The sequence below is a fragment of the Rhopalosiphum maidis genome, chromosome 2, assembly GCF_003676215.2.
Source record: "Rhopalosiphum maidis isolate BTI-1 chromosome 2, ASM367621v3, whole genome shotgun sequence".
Taxonomy (NCBI): domain Eukaryota; kingdom Metazoa; phylum Arthropoda; class Insecta; order Hemiptera; family Aphididae; genus Rhopalosiphum; species Rhopalosiphum maidis.
The window spans coordinates 51695081-51711571 of NC_040878.1; the positions used below are offsets into that span (position 1 = coordinate 51695081).

Here is a 16491-nt window from a genome sequence, read left to right on the forward strand (position 1 = left end):
TATCAGTGACGTACATTATTTCCATGGCATTTGGCCATTTTTCAAAGAAAAGTAAAATTGGTCACACGTTTTGCTTTTCAATTCTCTTAAAAAGTTTTTTTTTAGGAAATACTATTTATCTTAATTCGTTGAGTTTTCCTCAGAAAAATGGGATTTTATTCAAAATCACTTCACTACAAGTTCGCCCCTGTTATTTAATATATAATTTTAAATTGTAAAATTGACTGATTTTAATAATGATTTATTAATTATTATCATGTTTAAATAGTTAAAAATGCACAATTGTAAATATTCGTATTTGTAGAAAGTCGCGGCTAGGAACAACTTACTTTTAATACCAATAAAATATAAATTAAAAAATAACTACGGAAGCTAAAATCCCAATAATTTGTTTTCTTTTCGGTATGATAGTAGACTAGTAATATTAAAGTGGCGATAACAATAAATAAACAAAAAATATTCTTACAATTTATACAATACATAGGTATATGATACTAATAAAATTAATGTTTCCTTTACTTTTCATTGGTTATGATATTTTTACTGTGTTTTATTAAACAGAACAAATAAATAAATCAACTTATGTATTGCATTACATTTCCATATCCATTAATTAAATTACATTTTTATAAACAAGATCTTAAAACAATTGTTGCTTACGAGTTACGAGTATAACGATTACTCCTACACGATTCACACACAGATTTTATAAATATTTATAATAACGTATTACTTGAACAAACATTTTTTCTTGTACAAATATAATCAATTATGTAAAACGTGTTGATTTAAAACACTGCAATCTTGGAATAATAAATTTTATTCTGCTGGAACTTTTTTTTTTTTAATTTCTATTAATAGATGACATACTTTAAAATGAGTTTTAATTTTTACTAAAATTTTGTACAGCACTCGCCAGTTGCAGATTTTATTTCTATACCCCCCTCCCCACCGGTCTCTTATGTAGCCCGCTAAAACCTCTATGGTAGAGTCTGTATAGACTCAATTAAATATATTATATTACGCACAAAATGTCCGCTTTTCATAGGTTAGGTTAGGGTAACATTATAGTAAAGCACGCATAATATTATAACATACCTACCTATCGTAGCATCACGCGACGTCTGCTGCAACGACAGTGGCACGTTCCTGGACGCAGAGCGTTATCAATAGCTGATTTTGCTATGGCAACTGTAGCAGTGCGCGGTGAAACTATGCACATATTATTATAACAACAATACGCGTATACGCAGTGGCTTATATTATAATCGAATATCGCTGTGTGCTGTTTTCACTCGTCATTTGGCACTTGGCTATCGATAGGAAAATCGCGTGTACGCCAACGCAGCTGCAGCCGCGAGTACATTGTCGTTGTGCATTAAACCATAGCTGTATATATGCATAGATAGATAGATACGGAACTACCCGAGTACGTTTTATATTGGTCTCGTGAAGCCTAACCACCCGACCATGGACGACGAAGAATTTGAAGAATCTATGCGCAAAGTCAATCTCATAGGTAGGTGCACGCCGTATACACAACACGCCACAATAAACAGCAGTTGTAGCCGAAAAGATATAATATCACTATAGATATAATATTATACAGGCGATTATAGCAAAGCTATGACTGTATACTACTATAGTACTATATAGTGGGGAACCGGTGCTGTGAGTTTGATATACTTATTACAATACTACATAAACTGTTATTAATAGTAAGTACGCATTTTCCGTCTTTTCCACTAAAAATTAATGCAAAATACTTCGTATAACATCTGACTTAATAACAAACAACAAAATAAATGCGTTTTTCGAATAAATTGTTACTTAAATATAAAATATCGAAAACTAAAAGGCTTTTGCTCACTAAGCCACAGTTTTAACTTATTACTGTCATTTGTATAATTTTTAATTAAATTTCCACAGAAAAATAATAATTTCAATACGTTTTAAGATAATATCTATAGAAATAACAACTTTTACAAATAATCATAACATAGTTTTTGTCAGATAATTTTCTATCTGCAATAATATTAAATGTTATTTGAATTTAATTTCTTTTGCAGAATAGCGAAAAAACATACCAAATGTATTTAAATTATAGCCCTGACCATAAGATGCAACTACTATTATATAGAACTTAAATAGAAAGGGAAAGGACTTTTAAACCATATCCATATGTATAAATTTAGGACGTAAACTATTTAAATTTTCATGAATAGGTATTTTAATACTCAGAGTACTTCTACGTCACAAATAGTTTCTTTTTTTAATAATAATAGATTAATCATTAGTGCAATACAAAATTTAATAAATTTTTTGTAAACTAATATTATCTGCAGTAAACTAACTAAGACATGCGCGATTTTTATTTTTTTTTTTTTAATCTGTTTTCTCTTAAATATAAGAAAATCTAAATTTATTTTTATAAAATACGTTAAAGTTTGAAAAAAATTATGACAATAAATGTTGTACTTTAGTCACAAATACCAACGTAAACATTGCTTGCGTCATAATTAGCTTTTGAGAGAATAGTTTTTTTTTTTTGTAGTTCGAATACGTTATCTAAGCAACACAGATAATAGATAGTTAACAACAGTTTTTGTTATATCTGTAAGTGTTTTTATCACCGATTGAATATGTGGATACAATAATAAAATAAATAAATATAATTATTTATTCTGCAGGTGGAATTATTAAGGATTTGAGTTCGAAGAATGAAGCCAAATCCAAAGTAGGCATGCTCCGAGCTGAAGAGTTGTTGGGTAACGGTGAAAAAGTGTGGGACGAGAGTTCACTGAAAACTGTGCAAAATGGTACGAAGATAAACCGTAAGGCTTTCGAAGACCTAGGAAAACCCAAAGATGAAATACCCGCAGATGCTGGTATGAAAATTCATTTTTATTTATCTACAACATTAAAATATTATTTGAAATACGGAAAATTATAATAATATTATATTTAAGATATTCGTATATTATAGTATAGTATAGCTGTACTACTAATATGAACGGTTTCCGTAGTCATTTCTTTTTTTTTTTTTTTTTTGTTACAACGATTTTGTTCCCCTTTTCCCCCTTTGACCCTTAAACTTGGCAACGACAAAAACTTGTACAAATTTCCAATTGTTTTTAATCATCGTTTTATAAGTATTATTATTATTATAATTTCATGTACCTACAATCGTTCGACATCATGTTGTAAATAGGTGTTTAATTTATTTGTAGATCCAATGTTTAATATCTGTTTGTAAGATCATATTCATTTACAATTAAACAATACAACAAATATTGTATGTTTAAATGAACATTTCGTGTAAATACTCGAGGAATAAAATGTACAATGCATGTTCATAATAGGTATACAAGTTATGTCACCGTTATCGTGGTTTATTTTTTACGTTTATCTGCTCCGCTATTTAAATTAAATAAATATTTGAAATTTCTCAATTTACTACCATACTTCACTATTACATGTGTTATTAATAAATATAGAATAATATTTTATATGTCACGGAAAGGTCAATATTTATTGGTAGTTAACCTAACGGTAAAGCTTCAATGAATATAGATTCAAATAATAAGCAGTAAATCGCAAATCCGCCTAAAATATATAATTACGTAGTACAGAATTAATAAAAATAAAACTGAGGTCCCTAAATTGTATATAGTAAGTTGTCGAATGTACTCCGTTATTGAGTATTCCCAAAACAAATTTCATTTTCGATGTATTATAAATATATAATGGTGAGAGGAGTAACTTCTTTCGTATTACATTTTTAAGCTTTTTTTCTTACGAACAAATTGTTTCGCTGTTATCAGAGCAAGAAATAAGTTGATTTTAAATTGCTTTTGCAAAGGTTGCTAAAGGTTAAATTGATTTAACTGATGCTAACATGATGTTATTAAAAGTGAGAATATTTAAAATGCTTCTCAAAAAGAAAATCTATACAAACTTTAATAATCATTTTTCTTTTATACAAGTTTATTAGTTTTTGTTTGTACATATTTTTTTCGTTTATTCGAGTACAAATCTACTAAGTACACAAGCATTATATACGTCTATGTATATTTATTATTTGTTTATACCTAAACCAATTTCAACAAAATTAGAGTTGTTCTTTGGGCCAGCTAAAAAAATTGTAAGACTCCAACGTAAAAATAACATCCTTGAAATTAAGAATTCAAAACAATATTATACATGTATCACTAAAATTATGAAACTTTGGTACAAATTCAATTACAATGGACAAAACATAATATGGAAACAAATCAAACAAACCAAAAATCAAAAAAAACCATAATTTACCATCAAAAATGTAGTAAATATATAAAATCAATAATTATAAAGTCCAACACACCGTACCAATGTAATAATTTCTCGAGACTTAAGTTTTTAACTTAATGCATATGTCTTCAAAAAAATTATTCAACAATTCAAATCTAAAAGGATAAATTTCCATACTTATCAAACCAAACATGAAAATCATTGTTCAAGTTATCCACGCTGTATTCTTGAAAAATTACACTATCGCAGTATCGCGTTAAATTTCCAGATTATTTGAAAGATGAATAACAAAGATTGGGTTTAAAGACATAAAATGTCATATAATGGCTTGTTAACGGACTACAATGTCACACTTTACCTTCCTATAGCTATCGTTTTTATTGGATCTAAAATTTTTAAATTTCGTTATTTTCATAGTGTGGCCTATTATAGAATAAACAATAATTTTTATTTCTGTAATTAAATTCCATAGGTACTTATATAAATAGGTAATACAGTAAAATCTCTGATTAGCGGACATTTTCAGTCACAGACATTTTGTCTGCTATTCAGAGGGAGTAAATTTTTGAAATTCATAAAGGGTAAATATTTTTAAGGAAAAAATATGTGCATATACTATGTTAAATTCGATAATAGTGTTTTAACAATTGACAAATCAGTCAAATAAAATAAATAGGTAAGCGATTGTTGAAAATATAATATAATATCAATAAAACACTTAGTTTCCTTTAAAAAAAAAATCAATAGATAAAAATGTTTGGCGAGTGCCGAGTAGACCATTTTAACGTTTTTTATTTAAATTTATTGTTATATCATTTTATATAAAATTTTAGTAAATGAACAAATTATAAGGAATCTCGTATTAAATTTTCAAACATTTTGGATCAAAAACATTTTATCAAAATTTAAAAATAAAAGATTTAAAATTCCAAATGTCTATAAACAACAAAAAAAAATTTTTAGAAAAATATTTCATATGTTGGAAATACTAACATAAATATTTTGTGAAAATTTCAAGTACCTATTGTTATCAGTTTTTAAGTTATACTAAAAAAAGAAAATCAATCTTGTCAAATACTGGTTTTGAATTCCCAAAGTTATTTGTTTTTGATTTTTTTTTTAATTAGGCATCCGCTATTCAGAAGTTTTTACATTGAAAAGTAATGACAATTTCCCTGTCTCCAAGAAATAATCCGCTGTTGGGAAGTTAATGCTAAAATTTATTAACCATATAGGTACAAATAAATATAGGTAAAAATATATTATACACTTACAGAATGTTGGTAAAAAGGGGGGTCGCATTATCAAAATAAATAATTTTGGGGGTCGTGGATCAAAAAAGGTTGCGCACCACTGCTACAATCTATAATACTATACGTATGTGTCATATAGTACACACGATATTTTTAGGCATTGATATAGGTATAGGAACGAGATACCCTGTTACATTATAAGAATATACACAAATCATAAAATAAACATTTACCTAACCTAACCTATCGAAATTATTCTGAAAAATGTAATGATCATTAAACTAAAAAAGGATTGTAAAACGATTCGCGTAAAATTCGATTTTTTCAATCGTTAATAATCGATTAGATTTCAAAGAACGTGCAGTGTGGAGATATATAGCGTAATATATTATATATATATATATATATACACAATAGTATATAAATATAACACAGTCGTGAAACCAGGAAACAGCATCGTATAGCGTGTATATAAAACGAATTGATAAAAATACATACAAACGGGCAATAAAATATACAGGAAAAAACCGTTTTTACGTATACCGTACAGTGTATATAATATATGTATATATAGATATCATGAAAATCTCAAAATGATTTCATACGTTCAACAAATACGCTGACGTTTTCGCGTGCCTTACAAAATAGTGTATATTGTATGTAGCTATGTGTATAGAGGTACCTCCTATACATTGTGTGTTTGTGTATACACTATATTAGATAGATGTACGGTCGTCGTGGTCGGTTGAATGGAAAATGCAACATCACGAACTTCCGGGGTTTCATCGTAGATCGAATAAGGTAAGAACCGGTGTCTTTCTCTATATTTAATATACACACTGCACTGCAACGCGATAGTATTATCGTAAATCTTATACCAATAAGTACCCACAACCCATACATATAGAATTATTCTAACTTCTAACGATAAAAATACGATGGAACTCGATTTACAGTCGATACGGATGGGTCTACTAGTGTATAGTTACTTTAATATACTATACTATATCGTTATGTATATATTATTAGAAATCGGTCTACATCAGAAATTGTATAAATTGCATTATAATATTATAATATTTATAACAGTAGAACAACGTACTACCAACTCATAACATAATATCTACTTAGATTTATGATATTCCTTAAAATACAGGCTTTAATTAGGTATAGTACAATATATCACGTAGTATTTGTCGATTTTTTTTTAAATATATATTTTATCTGAATAACGAATTCCTGGTTTACGATGTTCTTTTTTGGAAGTATCAATCTGGCTACCAATTATATACATATCTGCGGTATTCGAGACGTATTGTACACACCATAATATCTTACTTGTTGTATAAACATTGCGTAGGTTCCTATACAGTGATGGGAAGAAGTGATCAGCAACCCACCTCTACAGTATACTATTCTTATTATATGAGTCATGTGTAAAAATAAATAATTATAATCGGAGTCTACATAAATAATAATATTTTTAAAAAAAAGTGGAAATAGAATCTATAATTATTTGCGTCGACATTGGTGCAGAAAATGTACTTTTTATAATTGTACTATACACAATTGAAATAAGAGATGTTAAAATTGTGTAAATATGGACAAGCAATTTTTTCAAGCAGTGAAAATTTGATGCATAAACACTATTAACTAATCGCTGATTTATAAAAAAATAATTATCATTTTATTTTTTTTCGTCGTCTTTATTATAATATTTATAATATGACATTTTTTATGATTTGCGTGTTATTTATAATATTAGCGTTTGTTTTAAGCTGGATTCATGGCACACGTGGAAAGAGATGCAAAACAGAGGTCTGAAGCTAAGAAAAAAGAAATAAAACGTTCAGACTATTTGAAGGCGATGGGCAATTGTGAGTACCGTAAGGGAAACTATGAAAAAGCTCTCATCTACTACAATCAAGTAAGAAATCATGTTTCACAAAGAGTTTTTAGCGTATTTTCAATTTTTTGTACTCTATTATTACTTACAATCGAATTTCGCGTAAAATTCCTTCCTTCAACGGCCGTGCACATTAACTAGGTTATATTAGGATAGGTATTCTACATAATAATTCAAATATATTATATTATTTATTAGCTTGTTGGCATTTATAATTATTTAAATACTAGTTCCGACATTTAGACAGCTACAGAATCGTATAAATAAATAACCTAAAAGCAAAAAGCTGATATAACAGGCGTCTATATATTTTTTACCTAATGTATAATATACCTACTTTAATAAGAAAAGTGTGTAAATTTAAGTGTATAAACTTTATTACGGAATAAGGCGTTTCTTGATAATGTGTTTGCAATAGTCACAGCAGGAATAGCCGAATAGGTCCTATAGTATGCAATGATAAATATATACCTACATAGTATATACCTATACATAAGTTGTTTAGTTTTTGAGTTCTCCGAGAAACTGTCACAGTTTCGTAATTGCGTTGAAAGTTTCGCTGAATAAAATAAACAAAATTAACCAATACGTCATGAAACGCCAGGATCGGGTTATTTGGAAAACTGACTGTTTTAAGATAATATACTTATATTAGGTCGTGTCCATTAATACCATTTATACATTTTTCGTTAGGACGTAGAACCCAAATTTTGTATAAAAAAAATTATAAAAAATATATAAAAAATTCAATAAGACAATAATAATATTATACATATGTAATACAAATGCTATTGAAAATAAATTATTTATAAATATAACAAAAAAATATATATAGACATATGGTATACAAATTTTTGTATAATATTATTAACTATAAACATTCATATTACATACCCTAGGCCCTGGAATGTTCTGTTCTAGACTTATATCAAAACGCTGATCTTATTTAAAAATTCTTTCAAAAAATAAAAGAATATTTTTTTAAAAAAAAATCAGAAGATAATTTAATTTATAAAGCGCATTAATCATAATATAATATATTATTAGTACAACGAAGTTCGATTTTAATATTAATGTTAATAGTTCATTGAGATAAATGTGCTAATTAAACGAATAAATATGTATAGATGCACACGTTATGTTATATTATGTACATTTCGACAGTCATTAAACTGATTAAACTGTTGTTATTACGATTTAAATGTTCAAGTGAGAATTAGAGGAGAAGTAGTGACCTCCTGAAAATAATCATCCGTCTACTGCGGTGATATTATAACCATCGAAAAGCTTGCTATAAGTTTTATTTATTTATTTATTTATTTCAGCCAAAGTTAATTACAATTATATGATACAATAAGTAAATTATTACATTAAGAATACATTAACAATAGCTGATACGTATACCAACCGAGCTAAGCTCGTATCTAGTATACGGAGTTCTTATAATAGTAAAAAAAAAATTTTTAAAAAGATACTAATACAATTTGAGATATGACTTAATTAATTAATATTATACAGTAATAAAATATTTAGTGGAACATATTTTAGTAGCACATTTAACATATAAACATTCTGATAAGATATTATAATTATTATACATATTCACTTATTAAAATTTCATTTATACACACATTCTCATCTAGTTCATTAACTATTTTATTCATAGCCTTTTTTTATTTGATTTTTATTAACTGTATCATTGGTATTATTTGATTGGTTTTCACATAAACTTGTTATTAGACTCTTCGCATCGTTACATTAATTGTTGAGTATAGTTTTCCCCATGTGATAGAAGGAGTTTCTTGAATTTGTTAAAAACGTATATGATGGTTTAATGTATTTACCTGTTCTTCTGTCCATTATTTCTATAGAATTTAGTGTGTTGTTTTGTGTAGATTTTATTAAAATTTGTCTAATGTTTAAATGTATAATTAATATATAGGTAATATATTTGTGTGTTTGAATAATTCACCTGACGGGTATTTTAATGACAAAGAGTACGCTTCTTCTATTATCATTTTTTGGGTTATATGTAATATATTAATGTCTGTTCTATTAGAGCCTCCCCAACATGTTATACCGTATAGTAGTATTGAATTACATAATGCCATGTATATTTGTCTTATGATTGATTTATTAAGAAATCGAATTTTGTAGAATAAAGCAGTTAAGCTCCTTATTTTATTTTTTATATTTTGGATATGTTCAGACCATTTTAAATTAAAATCTATTGTTATTCCTAAATATTTGAATGATAGAACCATTTTAATTGGTTTACAACTGCAATTTATCGTACCTGTTCCTCAACTATGTATTGTAAAGCTGTATCCAACAGGAAGCTGTGAACGAGTTGTAACTATTAGCATGCAAACCGATTTATTTATGTTAAGTGATAATAGATTTTTTTTCATCCAGTCATACATATACTGTAAATCTATTTCGACGATTTGTTTTAATTTTTCCCAATTATCTTCAAAATTAACTAGTGCTATATCATCAGCAAACATGAATAATTTTCCTTTTAATAACGATGCAGGTACAGAGTTAATATATAATAAAAACAATATAGGGCCTAATGATGTAACTTCAGTAACTCGATATTCTTTGAAAAATCAAAAATTACTATGATTATTGTCTATTACTGGGTCATAGGTAATATCACATTGTCTCCTATTTGTTTAAAAAATAATGCTATATAACCATCAGCTCTAGGTGCCGAATTACTGATTATTTAAGATACTGGTTACTTCATAAGTACTAATGGTATTCAAATTGATGACGAGGTTTGTGCTTAATATGTTAATATTATAATGTGAACATCGTCTACTATGGTTAAAATATTTGCCGTACAAAAAAAAATATGAACTTGCAATATTTTTATGAAAAAGCTTTTGTAATAATAGCACAACACCAAATATCGTATTTTAAAAACACGTGTTTAAAACGAAAAATGTTGTTAATAATAACAAATAAATACATGTTATTACATCTCGTAAGACTTATACTACTGTATCATTAATATAATACGTGTTTCATAATAATTATAAATAACATTGTACGCGTTAAATTCGAATGCACACGAAATAAATATTCTATTATATTCTGTAGGTACACGCGGGAAACCATTAAACGAAAAAATATAATAATGTACAAAGCGACGACGAAAGAAATGTTATACAATATTTTAATGTAATACATACATAATATAGTGTAGTTTTTTTATCGTGAACCAGACAATCTCTTAAAGTGTACAAGGAAATTTTAAATAATTTTATATTTATTTACCTTGTTACTGAAAAAAATACCGTAAAATGTAAAATGTAAAATATTGAATGTTCTTAAATGTTTTTATGAGAATAACATTTCGAAAATCTCTGTATTTACTAAAAAAAATACACTGAACAATTTGATGGATTACCCTGTATAATATAATATAATAGGTACGTTATGTCGTCGTCACAAAAATGTGTCAAAATGTATATCGAGGGTCAATCAAAGGTTTCGCGTGCTTTGTGCGGATTTCAATGGGAAACCTTCGTTTTATAGCCCGCAGCTCCTTCGTCGATGATTATATACGCATCACCTGCACACAGAAAACATTTACAAACGGCTGGTGTATATTATTCTATACCTATTGACAACTGACAAGTCTTATTCTTATTTACTTTGCGTTTACTTTTCTTTCTGACCTAACCGCGCAGGACAAAGATCCGTCTATAGGAATATTCTCGTTATCCAACAATAAGTATTTTTATAATAGCTTGTTACAAGTTTACTACTGTTATAAGGAAAAAATTACTGCTACAGATATCCACGGGGCCGTCGAGATAATTCCACTGTAGTGCAGTCTACATAGCTTTTATTATCGCATATCCACTGTATCACAGTATGTAATATATTATATAGATATCTTGTCTACATTTACTTGATGATTTCAAATACAGAATCATACGCCAAATATATTTAATTTTTTTCAGAAATTGTTTAGCCTTTGAGAATCTAGAAATGTATTGGTTTTCAAAAAATGTTGTTTTTCTTTACACTTTGAATATAATTATAATTATATTATGATATCATGTCGTATTCGGAGAAGTTTTGAAAATCGTCTTCAAATATTATGATTTATCATTACGCTTTTCAATTTACCAGTTTATCAATAATTATTATTCACCTGAAACCTACCTCTTTGCTTCTTGTACAGTTTTACATCACACTCCAACTTGTTTATACTAACTGTTTATAACTGTAAATTAATATTTTATGTTTAAAAAAGTGAGGTATTTGTGTAGTTATAGTATATATTTGTTCGTTATGAAATAATTAGAGTATAGTCACGCAGTAAATACTATATATATATTATATTATTGTTTGAATATGTAATTTATTAGAGCAATCATTAAACCTCGACGAAATAAAATATTTACCATTTCATATTTTTATAATTGTGCATTTACGTCTTGATAAATTCATTGAGGAAATCATTAACTCTAAACTATTGGGATCGTGGCCAAGATTTGATTACAATAGTGCTTGGTATTGTAAATTGTAATAGGTGTGGTAGTTTGATGTGGAAGTAATCCTCAACATAGTTGTAAATAAACTAAAAAACAGTGATAAACTGTTGACTAACAACTATTACAATATTATTGATTCATCGCAATTTATACGACATATATTTTACGTGTACCTATATGACTTTATAATGATAGATTTTAATTTTTAATACGTATAATACAATTTACATAATCTCTTATGATAACAACATAACTTTGAGTTTAAATGGTTTGAGTTATAGATAACAATGTACAATATAGCCAATATAGGTAGGTAGGTAGGTAGGTACCTTTAATATGTATAATGCGTATATAATGCATAATGCATATAGTGCGCAATAAAAAACAATTATTTCCACAGAAAACGTTAGCATTAATAAAATAAATCTAGTTGCAGAAATTCTTCCTAGGATATAATAATAATATTTAAAAAAAAAAATTATTTTCGTTAATTTCACTGTATTTGTTATGATGATGTAGAACAAAATTACACTTTTGAAAACAAAGTAAATTTTGTACTAATTTTATCATTTCATTTTTATGTTTGTAATAATTTGAATAACATTATACATTTTTAATTTTATAATCCATAATGGAATATTTTTCCAAATATTTCGATGTATAGAGCACACATTTTGAACAAGTAGTGAATGAAGTATAAGTAGGTATTTATTATTTTAACGTTTGAATGAGTGAAGTATAGTGGACTAGAATTTTGCAGTAAAATAGCACTGGCGTAATAATATACGAATATTAAAAGACTAATTTCATTTGTCGACATTTTCGTTAAAATATTTTACCTGGGAATATGAAAATAAAATATATATTATTGTCATTTGCAAAATAGAACTTAAAAAATGAGAAAGCCATTTTTCTATTTAATAAGTTTACGACTAGATGTTGAGTGTTTCTAGTCATTGAGTACATACTCGTTGTAATGGATTTATTAATATAGTATGTCGTGATTTATAATATTAACCATATTCCTATGGTTAATATTATTTATTGAATACTAACGATAAAAATGGTAAAAAATATGTTTATTTTTAGTGACTTTAAAATTTAAAAAATTTATATTTTCAAAAATATTTATAGTTTGTGATAGAATGCGTGTTCACTGTTAAAATAACCAACCTGTAATCTGTTTAGCAATATAATATTAATAATATCGAATAGAGATTCTATATAGAATAATAAAAAAAGTCACGCAATATAAAGTCACAAACTCACAACACACAATAGGTACAAAGTACCCTAAGGCCTAAGTAGTATACTTACAAGTAACGAGTAGATATAATAATTAGTAGAACATGCGTTACGCATTTTATTACATTTAACGTTTAAAATTTTTTAAATATTATTAAAATAATATTTTAATAAGATTTTATATTGTTTTGAGATAATATCGTTTGGTATTATGTTTATAATCATTCAATTTACTGAAAGAAACATAATTTACCTTGACCCTTATTTGGTTATTGATGTTTTATAATTATTCATACTTAAATATCCATTAAATTAAAAATATATTGAAAATTATAGCAGACATTAATATCTATTATTGTATTTTATAATATTAGTTATTATTAATAAATGTTGCCAGTGTTATTTATTTGTTTGAAATCAGTTATTTCTTTAATTTTGGCACTCTTAGTTTCTGATATTGGTTATTTAATATTACTCAAACTCAGTTACCAGAGAAAATGTGGCCAAACCTCGCTCGCAGTTGTATGCGCGAATTAACCACATTCTCCCGGCGAATGAAGTATAACGATAGTAAACTTAACGTTTAAAATGTTTGTATACATTATCAATTGCTTATATATATTATTGTTGTTGTTTTACTACTACATATACGCTTACATATGCAATTTTTTCAAAAACTAAATTCTATAAGTTTTCGTGTCACTGTTTTTTAAAATAAATTGGATTATACATATCTATATATTATTTTTATAAGTACTTTATGCAATTGAAATATTAAAAAAAAAAAATAATATGATTAATGACGATAAGTCAATAACATATACTTACAACGATACACGTACTACTTTAAACTCAAGTTGTATACAGCATTCCTATTAGATTGTTTTTCGACAGTCAATTGATGATTTATTAAAATCGTATTAAAATTTAACGGGATCCTGCAAATATTTTATCATATACACTCGTCGAGTTCATACCAAAATTTGAATGTACCGACTTATAATTACCAATATATTATTATTATTATTATATCACGGAGTTATTATTGTCTTTGCATAGGCCATCGACGTGCGCAAAGACAGCTGCGTGCTATTCACCAACCGAGCGCTGGCCAAGATCAATTTGGGTCTGATGGACGAAGTCGGCGAAGATTGCGATCGAGCGTTGCGTCTCAACGAACGATCGCTGAACGCCGTCCTTTACAAGGCTGAAGCGTTATGGGGATTAGGCGATATTCGAGCTGCCGATGAATTGATAGAGACCGCTCTCAAAACTCACCCTGATCAGACGAAACGCATTCAAGGTAATTACCCATGATAACGGTTGGATGATTTTTAATTACACCTTTTCCTCATTATTTCAAAAAGTAACCTAACTTTGTTTATACGATTTTCCTTGCATACTTAATTTGGACACATTCGAATTCAACATTATTATATTATACCAAACGTCCGCATGCTATTATTAGTGGAAAAAATACTATAAAATACTTTGATTCTTAAGCAACAACCTATACATAACATATACATTTTCAAACTTTTTGATACCTATCACAATAATCAGAAGCAGAATGCTTTTTTAAAAACGTCAATGTTAAACATTAAACGAACAACATTTTTATTGTTATATTACTTATATATTACTACGCTTATCTTAAATGTCAATAGATACATCATTTTGTATTCTACATTTTTCAATAAAAAGTTCAAAGTGAGTAGATGCAATGCATGAAATGTATGTTAGTTTAATGTTGAAATAAGTGGCGTGTCACACCACAATTTTTTGCGGAACCTAAAACCTCTTATCTAAACTTAAATGATTATTAATTAATTATATTACAAATAGGACTTGCTGCTAATGAATAAAAATTTTAAATGACAAAAATCAGAAATTAATTAAGCGCATATAAATCATATTATGCTTAATACATAATAGATATATTAATAATGCTCTTATATTACATTATAATAAAATACCTACATAATATTTTATAATATCGTTTTTTGTTTTTGTATAGACTATCGAAATAAACTGAACTGCAGCCGTTAATACCCATCATGTTGCGTAAATCACGTCGATTCTTCGTCACCTCCATGTACATCATAATGCACAAATACAGCAGTGAATCATATATATTATACCTTTTTAGTGCTTCGTGAATCTTTTCGTATTTTCAGAAACTCGTGTTGTACACATTATATAATATATTATAATAAATATTATTAAAATGATTATAGAATAAATACGTCTTTTTCATATTATATAACACATTTATACACGTGTATTAGAATTACTATATAATATATCCTTGGGTTATACGAACAGATATAATAACTTAAAGTAAATATAATCTAACCTAACCTACAAGGTGATTCTCCTATCCCTCAACAGTAATTTCCTCATTAAATGTATGTTTTTGAAAAAAAAATTGTTTTTATAAATCGTTAGTATCATATCATTATTATTCTTTAAGTGACTTATTTTTTTAAATTGATCACGGTGTTGCAAAATAATAAAAAGTATATTTTTTCAAAATTGTTTTAATACATTTAAAATTATGTAAATAATTTTTCAAATACAAGAATTACAGATAAGAAGAATATCACTGTGTATAATATAATATATCATTAACAATGTGTACATGGCTTGTACATTTTTGAACATAAGTTGCACGTGTATGTGCGTCTGTGAACCGTTGAAAATCGAACAATCAAAAATGGCGAAGTACCTATACCTCGCCCACAATATATAGTAACAAATAACGACAGATATTTGTATAATATTAATGTATATTATTAAAATATCACCATCAAACAATGCCAGTCCATGTATATATCGTAATTTTGTCGTTATCGAGATATAAAGTAGAGTGGCAATGGGTTAGGTCCAGGATCACGACCTTCGAAAACTATTTTTTATTGTCTCAGATTAAGGTGGGTATACCTATATTACTACACATACATTTATTATTTCGTAGACATAGTTTTTATATTTTATATTGTGCGATGAATGTATTATTTTACAGTGGTATGTGCTTGTCTTTTTTTATATCTCATCGTCATCACCTTTTATCCATTTCAATTTTTAACTTTTAAATTGGTTTCTGATAATAGTTTGGATTTGTTTGATATTTTTAAGGGTCAAAAGTAAAACATTCTCAGTAATTTTCAAAATAATCATTAAAAACTAAAACAATTGGGTAAAAGTCAGAATTTTTATTTATGTAAACTTCGGTTTCAATAAAATTAATTTTGTTGTTTATAATAATTCAATAATAAATAGA

General features: G+C 27.1%; 1 protein-coding gene across 1 annotated transcript; it reads left to right on the forward strand.

Moving 5' to 3' along the window:
• Positions 1 to 1343: 1343 nt before the first annotated feature.
• LOC113554520 (tetratricopeptide repeat protein 12-like) lies at positions 1344 to 15362 on the forward strand. Its single transcript, XM_026958400.1, has 5 exons — positions 1344 to 1519; positions 2691 to 2888; positions 7322 to 7470; positions 14268 to 14511; positions 15226 to 15362. Exons 1-5 carry the CDS (start codon positions 1471 to 1473, stop codon positions 15255 to 15257), a joined length of 672 nt encoding a protein of 223 aa, XP_026814201.1. The 5' UTR covers positions 1344 to 1470; the 3' UTR covers positions 15258 to 15362.
• The last annotated feature ends 1129 nt before the right edge of the window (positions 15363 to 16491 follow it).